A 9,196-nucleotide genomic window follows, 5' to 3' on the forward strand; every position below is an offset into this window, starting at 1 on the left:
GCCGGTGCGGGCTCGGCTGACGACCGCAGCGCCTGGGGACGCCGGCGCGCTCCGCTCGCTCGCCAGGTGCTCCGCCTGGAAATGTCTCCATTAGTTGTCGCCCGCTCCCCGCTGGAGCGCGCGCGCCGAGCGGCCGCGCGGAGCCCTCGCGGGCGGCCGGCAGTGGCCCGGCGCCACCGCAGGTAGGCGAGGTCCCCGCGCCCGCCCCCGCCCCGGGGCTCCGAGACCCCTCCCCCCGGCCGGGGAGGCGGAGGCTCCGCGCTGCCGCCGAGGGGCGCGGGCGGCGGCGGCGGCGGCGGCGACTCCCCGGTGCGTTCCGGGCTGCGCGCTGCTCTCCGCGGCCCCGGCGCCCGAGCGGCGCGGGCGGGCGCGTCCCCGGCGCAGGTAGGGAGTGGGCCCGGCCGCGCAAACTTTGCGAGGATAGCTCCTGCGCTGGGGGCGCAAAGTTTGCTGCCCGCCGGTGGGGTCTCTGGAGGCGGCCGCGTATGCCGCAAGTGGAGGGAAAACGGGGGGCGGGGGCGGCTTGGGGCACGGGGGCCTCGCGGAGCCGGGGGCCTGCGCTGGGACGCCCGGCTGCCAGCCTTCCCGGCTCGGGCGGCGCCCTGGGAGCCAGCGGCGGGGCCGCGGTGGGAAAGCGGGAGGGAACGGGCGGAGCGCGGGGCGTTTCGCGAGGAGGACTCATCCCGCGCGCCTGCAGCTCACCCGGGGCTTCGCGGGAGACCCCAGAGGAGCGGCTGCGAAAGAGCGACCCGCCAGGCTTGGGGTTAGCGAGTGGGGCTTCGGGACACCTAGAACCCCCCGAGCCCCACACCCCGCCCGGTGTCCGAGAGCAGTGGGCCCGGCGCCTGAGACAGGAAGGCCCTGCCCTGGGCTGCACGCCCCCGCCCTAGCCTCCCGGCTCGGGTCAACTTTTCCGGGCTGGAGCGGGCCCCCCACCCCCGCGTCGTGCCCGCGCGACTCTCGGGGCAAGGGAGCGGAGGCCCCAGGAAAGAACTCTGGGGACCGGTCAGACCTCGGGGGCTCAACTGGTCTCAGGGGAGAAGCCCTGCCGAGAGCAGAGGAGGGTCAGGACCCGGCCTCTCTCCCCAGGGCCAGCCGTGGTTCTGACGGCCGACAGCACCCCTGGGCAACAAGGGAGCGCCAAGGACCTCTAGGACTGGGGACTAATCGTCCTCAGGGCCCCTCAGCCCCGGCTCCCTCGGAATTCAGCAGGCCCGTGGGGGCATCTGGCCAAAATCGAGGCGCTGCCTTGTCCGTGGGGAAGCGCTTGGTTTCCGGCAGTTCCTGCCCGCGGGCGTGTTTTTAGAACCGGGGGTCCTTCGAGGAAGTGGGCTCAGGAAGCCGAGTCTGTGCAGGCACGTGTAGCCTGATGGTGCCTGAGACTCTGCCACTAGGTCTGTCCTGCTCTCAGGGAGCGATCCGGGGACTCAGCTCACGCCTGGGCCTTTTAGGAAAGCACGCGGGAGAGTTATTCCTGCCTTAACTAGGGGACAAAGATGGCCCAGAAAGCACTGGGTTCCGGCAGACGGTCTTGACAGAGGCACAGGTTGGCAGCAGTGTGTGGGGTGTGCCCGCGAGTGGAGATGGTCGGGGTAACCTGGCCTCCAGGGAGCTTCGCAGGGGCTGTGTGGGCGGCCCGCAAGGCCGGGAGATTCCTCCCGCAGCCCCAAGCTTCCCCAAACTGGGGGGGCAGGCCCCTCATGCGGCCAGTGTGGCCTGGGCCAGCACCGAGGATCGGGGTCAGAGGCCTAGCAAAGCGCCTCGGGCGAGTGGGGTTTCAGGGCCAGGGAAAGAAGACAGCCAGCGAGACCCGGGAGGGCGAGGGCGAGACTGCGAGTGTCTGTCCGCGCGCTCAGGCCGGAAAGGAAAACAGAACTAGCGGCGAGGGTCAAGACAGCCCCTGAAACCCCTCCCCTAGAGCCGCGCGGCCCGCTGCGCCCACCGCGCGCCGAGGGTGTGCAGGTCTGCTCAGAAGATGAATGGTGCGTGTTCAGGGGCGCCGTTTCCCGGGAGCCGCGGCCGAGTCTCCGGGGAGGAAATGGGCGCGGCCTGGACGCGGCGAGCGGTGGCCCCGAGGCCCTGGCCGCTGGGACCTGTGCGGTGGCTTCCTCCCCGGCGGCTGAACGCTTCCAGTCGCCGGGCGGCGGGGGCCCCGGCCACGGGAATGGGGCGAGGAAAGGATGCCGAATGCCTTCCTCCAGTGAAGACGGCCGCTCCCTGAGCCCTCGGCCACCCCTGCTCGGGCGCCCTCCCCTCCCCATCACCCGGGGAGAGTGAGTTGTTTGTAAACAATAAATAATGGAAAGTAGGAGGATGTTTCCTAAAAGCCTCGGCCAAGCAGGAAAACGGGGAGGAGGGGAGAGCAGGGCAGAGTGGGGGAGGGGAGGCGCCGCGGCTCAGGAGGCAGAGCGATGGAGAGATTCATTTCTGCCGAGAAACCCCGGTGGCTAGTTCCTTATTATTTACAGGAAGGTGATATTAGCAATTCAGGTGAGAAAGAAAGAAACGCGGCCGCCATGAAATCAATACAGAATTCAAAAACAATTATTAATGTCATTTGACTCGTGTTCTTTATATATCTCTTCCGGCTACAGACGCTAAACTGTCTGAATAATTTGCATGGAGCGGCTATTCATTATTTCCGAGGATTTTCTTTGGCGGGCCGCTCGGACGTGGCTGGCTGCGGTCCGGAGCGATCGGAGAACTCGTACTTTTCGTCTGTAAATTAAAGCAATTACGCAGCAGATATTATAGGATGCGTACTGTGGTCTCCAGATAGTCATCAATCACCTTGAACCAAGCTGTCAGAGCGGGCAGATTTCGTTTCTGGGAGGCAGGTTTGCAGCTGGGGAGAGGGCGAGAACGTCATCATTAATTAGAGGGTGACCCTGGGGCGATTCACAGGTCTGAACCCAGGGATCGTTCCCAGCAAGTCTGCACAGCGCCGCCGAGAACGGCTCCCTCCCGGCGGCCGCGGGAGGCCCGGCCGGGCGGGAGCTGCAGGGGCGAGCCCGGGCCCCGCTGGGTGGCTGCGCCGAAGGCCGGCCGGGGTTCCAGGTGGCCCGGGCGTCCCCTTGCCACCCGGGCGCCGGGCTCGCGAAAGGTCCCAGGCCGGGGATTGGCTGCGGAAGCGCTGGGGTGTGCCCGCGACCGCTCCTTGAGCCCCGGGCAAGGAAGGGCGCCCCGGCCAGGCGCCCCGCGCCCCCTCCCCAGTGCCTAGGCCCGAAGGTGGCCGTGAAGAGCGAGCGCAGCGCGAGGGGCCCCGGAGCCGAGTCGGGAAACCTGCTCCTCGGAGCGCGCCGGGCTGTCTGGCAGTCCCGAGTTCAGCCGCGAGGGGCAAGGGGAGGGCGGCCCGCGAGGCGGGCGGGGGCGAGCAAAGGGAGGGCCGGTGCGCCGAACGGGAACAGACTGGACGAGGAGGGGCTGGCTCCCCCGGGCCCCGGCGGCCGGCAGTGGCTAACCCTCTGGCCCACCGAGTCCCGGGGCGGCGGGCTCCGGGGAGGGCCCAGGCCCACACACGCAGGGCACTCTGACCCCCAGATGTGGACGGCGCGCCGTGGCCGCGCGAGTGCTGGAACTGCGGCCCGCTGTGGGGTTCGAACTGCAGGGAGGCTTCGCCCAGTCCCCGTTAAACAATAGTCGCTGCGCGCCGCCCTCCGCCGCCGCGCGCCGGCCCGCGGAGCTGCCTGCCTGCCTTCCACCTGGAGGGGCGCGCGGGGCCGAGGCCGGCAGTCTGCGCCAGCGCTGAGCTAATTTTAACTGTTGATTACGGCTCCCGCGAAGCCTCACTCGCACACTCCTCGTCCGTCTCATTTGTAATTGAGACTAATGATTACAGTGGGGCGGGAAGGAGCAGCTGCTCATTAATTAATTTCTAATTAAAAGTCCTTCCGTCCTCAGTGACTAAGGAGAAACTCCGTGCGTCGGGGCGATGTTGACTGCTCCTCGGAGGAAATTCATTTGTTCCGGCCGTGCGCCCTCCGCCCCGGGCGGCGCGGCCGCCTGTCCCCGCCCCGCCCGGCCGGGCCGGGGCCGAGTGACCCCCGCGTCTGCGGCCGGGCCGGGCTGCGCGGCGTGGGGCTGACGTCAGAGCCTCCGCTGCTTAAAGCCGCTCACCGCTGACTTGACGGATTCGCACGACTCATTTTTTTTTTTTTCCTTTTTTGCAAAATATGTATTTATGTCGCCGCGGCGAGGCCGGTCGGTCCCAGTGTCCCCTCCAGGCTCCGGACTGTGAAGCTGAGAGGATCGCCGCGGCTCACTTTCCTCTCCACTTAGAAAAGTTTACCGAGCTTGTGGCTGCATTAACCGGCTCTTCTGCTTCGCCCTCCCAGTGTCTAGAAGCCCGCGGCGCCCGAGCAGTGGCCGCGCCACGCCGGCCCCCTCGCTCAGGACCCTGCCGGCCCCGCCCGCCGGCCTCGGGCCCGCCATGTCCTACCCGCAGTTTGGGTACCCCTACTCCTCGGCACCCCAGGTAAGGGGGCCCCGCTAGACCAGCCACCCGCTATCACCTCCCAGCGAGCGGGGCCAGCGCCACGCACCCCTGGCGACCCACCCTGGGGCGGGCAGAGGCCGGAGGAACACCGACGGGCAGGGCCCCCATTTCCCGCTTTTGTTTGTCCTCCACCCCCTCCCGGGCTCTGAGGCTGTGCCCCGGGGAACCTGGGGACCCAGGAGAGAGGTGGCACCCGAGGGCGTGCGCGCTGAGGCCTTGGAAACCCCCGGGGAGGGTATGAACATTCCGTCCAGGAGGCGCTGGGCCCCACGTGGCTGGAGGAGACCGGGCGCACTTACATCCTGGAAAGGGACGCGCGGACCTGTGTGGACGGTGGCAGCGCCGCCAAGGATACGGAGTGCGCGCCCCCGGGGGTGTGCGTGGGGCGGACGCAGGCCCAGGGGCCCAGCCTCGAGTCCGGGGGCACCCCCCCCTTCCTCACCCCTCTCTCCCCTAGTTCCTGATGACCACCAACTCCCTGAGCACGTGCTGCGAGTCCGGTGGCCGCACGCTGGCCGACTCCGGGCCAGCTGCCTCGGCCCAAGCGCCCGTCTACTGCCCGGTCTACGAGAGCCGGCTGCTGGCTACCGCGCGCCACGAGCTCAACTCGGCCGCGGCGCTGGGCGTCTACGGGGGCCCCTACGGCGGCTCGCAGGGCTACGGCAACTACGTGACCTACGGCTCCGAAGCGTCCGCCTTCTACTCGCTGGTAAGGGGAGGGGGTGTCTCGCAAACCTTCCTGCCACGCTCGCCTCAACCGCCCTATCTGCCAAACTCACTTTCCCCAAACTGGAGGCGAGAACGACTCCCCTGGGGCCCGGGCGTTGGGAGGTGGGAGAGCACGCCCCACCCTAACCCTAGCCTCCAAGCATGGTCCTTCAGAGCGCACCAGCCCCAGGGTTGGGGGCTTCTGGCGGGTAGGGCCTCGTACTGAATGTGCTTATTGTTTTCTGTCTGCTCTCTATTGAGTTGGGATCAGATATGTGGTTCTGTCGCAGCTCGCTCGGGCCTGTCCCCCACCCGGTCCCCTACCCCCACTCCTTCTCCTCGCTGGGCTCCTCCCCATTTCCACCCTCCCTTCGCCCTGCGCCCCCGCCCAGCCCCTCCGCCTCTGCCGTCGCCCAGTCGCTCCCGCCCCCAGCCTCTTCCCCCTCTCATTCCCTGACACCCCAACTCTGCTCCTCCTCATTCCACATCTTGGGGTCCCTTCGCTGCCTGGGCCCGAAGGGCAGCCTGGGACCGGGCCAGGCGGCTGGGGATGGGGGCGGGATGGCGGCTTCCGAGGGGCCTGCGGGAAGCCCGCCGGAGCCAGCGTTCCTAGGGGAGGGGTCGAGCTGGGTCGCATCCCGGAAGCTGCGACCCCAGGCTCACGGGCTCCTACAGAACAGCTTCGACTCTAAGGATGCGCCGGGATCTGCGCATGCGGGCCTCCCTCCCGCCGCTGCCGCCTACTACCCTTATGAGCCGGCGCTGGGCCAGTACCCGTATGACAGGTGAGGGCCACCACGCCACGCCCCCCCCACACACCCGACCCCCACAGTCCCGCCCCCGACCCCCCACGGTCCCACCCCCGACCCCCCACGGTCCCACCCCCGATCCCCGCCACGGCACCGCCCCCGACCCCCGAGCCACGCCCCCTCTGAAAGTTTGGGCGACTGAGCATGGGGTCTTTCCCGGGTCAAGCTCCAGCTGACCTGGGGTTGGGCGCACCCGCCTCCTACCGAGCCCGTGTCTCCACGGCCTAAAGGCTAAGCTGTCTCCCGCGGGGCACCCACGCCGTCTTTCCCGACTCCCAAAGCCCAGACTTCGGCCGCCTCCCCCACCTGGAGAGGTGCGACCTGTGCGGGGCGTCCCGGCCCAGACCACAGCCCCTACAGGGGCGACTTTGTGCACCAGCAGACGGCAGGCCTTCGTGGAGCGACAGACACCTGGAATTGCAGACCTCGCACGTAGACCCTGCGGGCACTGTGTCCCCACAGGCGCTCGGGACCATTTCTGCCCACTGGCGGTGCATCGTTGGGTGCTTCGCGTCCCTGCGATGCGCTTTCCTGGTCTCAGGATCAGAGGGGCCCAATAAAGGACCTCGCAGAGACATGGGGGTCTGACAGGGTGACAGAGACCTGGCCGGCCTTGCACCGAGCTTCTCCCCCACCCACTGGGACCTCTCTGACTCCATATAGGTTTAATCAAATGTAAACATTGAAAGGCAGCGCCCACCTGGGTAAAACCCATTCCACCATAAACACACACCCCCCCCCCACCCACGACCGGGATGGAAAGCCACGTGGGCCTGGCCCTGGCCGCCCCCCGCCCGCGGTGCGGGCCGCTGCCGGCACCCCATTGCCCAGCTTGTCCCCAGGTACGGGACCATGGACAGCGGCACGCGGCGGAAGAACGCCACGCGGGAGACCACCAGCACGCTCAAAGCCTGGCTGCAGGAGCACCGCAAGAACCCCTACCCCACCAAGGGCGAGAAGATCATGCTGGCCATCATCACCAAGATGACCCTCACGCAGGTCTCCACCTGGTTCGCCAACGCGCGCCGGCGCCTCAAGAAGGAGAACAAGATGACCTGGCCTCCGAGGAACAAGTGTGCAGATGAGAAGCGGCCCTACCCCGAGGGCGAGGAGGAAGAAGGGGGCGAGGAGGAAGGCCGGGGGCAGCCCCTCAAGAGTACCAAGGCTGAAGGTACCCGGGAGGCTGGCGGTGCGGGGCCTGGTCTCAGGGCGGGGCTCCCTGCGCCTTCTCTCCTGTTTTCGGACCTCTAAAGGCGTGGGATAAGGCAAGCCCCTGGGCCTAAGCTGCGAATGGAGTGCCCTGGCCCCGAGGAAGCGAGGCTGTGTGAGCCAGGGGACCCAAGCAGTGAGCTGGGACTCGCGCAAAATCACCCCGTTGGTAGGAGGCCGGAATCAGATTGGTCCCTGTTCGGGGACCCAGGAGCCTGGAGGAGATGGGAGCTAGAGGAAATAAGCACATGTTTTTCCTCGCTCAAAAGTGGCCCCTAACCATGCGCTCAGAACCGGAAAGGAGGGTACCGGGTTCGGCGAACCACCACCCCGTCTCCCTTCACTGGTCACTCTTTCTCTCCCGGCAGAGCCCATCGGCAAAGGCAAGGACCTGGAGCTCAGCGACTTGGAGGACTTTGACCCCCTGGAGGGAGAACCCCCAGAGTGCGAGCTGAAGCCTCCCTTCCAGCCCCTGGACGGTGGCCTGGATCGCATCCCCACCAGGCCGGAAGGGCCCAGCGCCCCGGGGAAGGAGGCTCCGGGCGCCCTCCGGCTGCCCCTGGCCGCCGGGGACGGGGCCGCTCTGGACCAAGACCTGGAGAGGGCCCGGAGCTGCCTCCGGAGCGCGGCGGCCGGGCCGGAGCAGCCGGCGGGCGCGGGCGCGGGGGGCGGCCCACAGGTCTGCGAGTCTAAGCTGGGCTTCGCTCCCTCTGGGGCGTCGGCCGGCCTCGAGGCCAAGCCGCGCATCTGGTCCCTGGCACACACGGCCACCGCGGCCACCGCCACCGCCTTCAGCCAGACTGAGTTTCCCTCGTGCATGCTCAGGCGCCAAGGCCCCCCCGCGGGCCCTGCGGCCCCCTCCTCGGCACCCGCCTCCTCCTCGCCCGCGGCCCCGGCCCCTGCCGGTGCCCTGGACAGGCACCAGGACTCCCCGGTAACCAGTCTCAGAAACTGGGTAGACGGGGTCTTCCACGACCCCATCCTCAGGCACAGCACTTTGAACCAGGCCTGGGCCACAGCCAAGAGCGCGCTCCTGGACCGGGGGTCGCTGGGCCGCTCGCTGGGGGCGGGCGCCAACGTGCTGACCACGCCCCTGGAGCGCCCCTTCCCGCCCGCTGCGCCCCCCGACGCCCCCGCCGCCGGCGCCGCCAAGGACCTGCTGGCCGTGCCAAAGGCCGGCGGCAAGCCCTTCTGCGCCTAAAGGGCAGGGCGGCGGGGCGAGGAGAGAACCGGCGCTCAGGCCGCAGGCGCGAACGTGGCCTACCCTTTTTTACCGAGTGTCCAAAGCGAGGCGAAAGGGCGGCGCAGCTCAGGCCGCCAGCCCTCCCCGGAGGGAGCGTCTGAACTCGGGCTCCCCGGGGCCACGGACAGGAGTCGGCCGGGCCCTCCCCAACCGAGGGACCCGGCCGGACAGGGCTGCTCTCAGAGCAGCAGGGAGACACCCTGAAGCATAAAGTTTACGTCCAAAAGTTTGCATGCGAAGACGCGTCGTTCGAGGCCCGTTTGTGTTGCTGTCCCCTCTGGGTTTGAGGCTTGCCGCTGTTCCTCGTGAAGACTCCTCAGCCTGCTGACCTTCCGATTTCATCCTCAGCACATACTTTTCACCAACAGCACTTCACCGAGTTTACACTGTTGAACACTCTTAACCCGATAAAATGTTTTTTTAATGTATGTTCACACCAGTAATTGCCTGCTTCAGAGGCTGATATAACAAAACCAATAAAACCGAGTGATGGTGTTTGCATTGCAAAATGAGCACGTGTAAAACCCAGCGATTTGGAAACGTGAGAGAGAAGCTGCCCATCTCCCCATCCCCGAGGGCAGCAGCGGGGCAACTTACAGAGCCCAAGACCTAAAGTGAAGCCATTGTTTCAAAAAACAGTCATACTAAACTCAGGATTCTGTAGTGTTTCCGATTAGAAGGTGATGAGAGACCCCAAACTTTTCAACTCTACTCGTGCCAGACCCCAGAATT

General features: G+C 67.3%; 1 protein-coding gene across 1 annotated transcript; it reads left to right on the plus strand.

Moving 5' to 3' along the window:
• Nucleotides 1-4,429: 4,429 nt before the first annotated feature.
• IRX4 (iroquois homeobox 4) lies at nt 4,430-8,956 on the plus strand. Its single transcript, XM_055554659.1, has 5 exons — nt 4,430-4,474; nt 4,953-5,204; nt 5,879-5,988; nt 6,855-7,183; nt 7,590-8,956. Exons 1-5 carry the CDS (start codon nt 4,430-4,432, stop codon nt 8,420-8,422), a joined length of 1,569 nt encoding a protein of 522 aa, XP_055410634.1. The 3' UTR covers nt 8,423-8,956.
• Nucleotides 8,957-9,196: the final 240 nt, after the last annotated feature.

The sequence above is a fragment of the Bubalus kerabau genome, chromosome 18, assembly GCF_029407905.1.
Source record: "Bubalus kerabau isolate K-KA32 ecotype Philippines breed swamp buffalo chromosome 18, PCC_UOA_SB_1v2, whole genome shotgun sequence".
NCBI lineage: Eukaryota > Metazoa > Chordata > Mammalia > Artiodactyla > Bovidae > Bubalus > Bubalus kerabau.

Coding starts and splice junctions, on each gene's coding strand:
- IRX4 (XM_055554659.1), top strand. CDS start 4,430: ATGTCCTACCCGCAGTTTGGGTACCCCTACTCCTCGGCACCCCAG. Junction 5,205..5,878: donor CGTCCGCCTTCTACTCGCTG/GTAAGGGGAGGG, acceptor GGGCTCCTACAG/AACAGCTTCGACTCTAAGGA. Junction 5,989..6,854: donor GGCCAGTACCCGTATGACAG/GTGAGGGCCACC, acceptor GCTTGTCCCCAG/GTACGGGACCATGGACAGCG.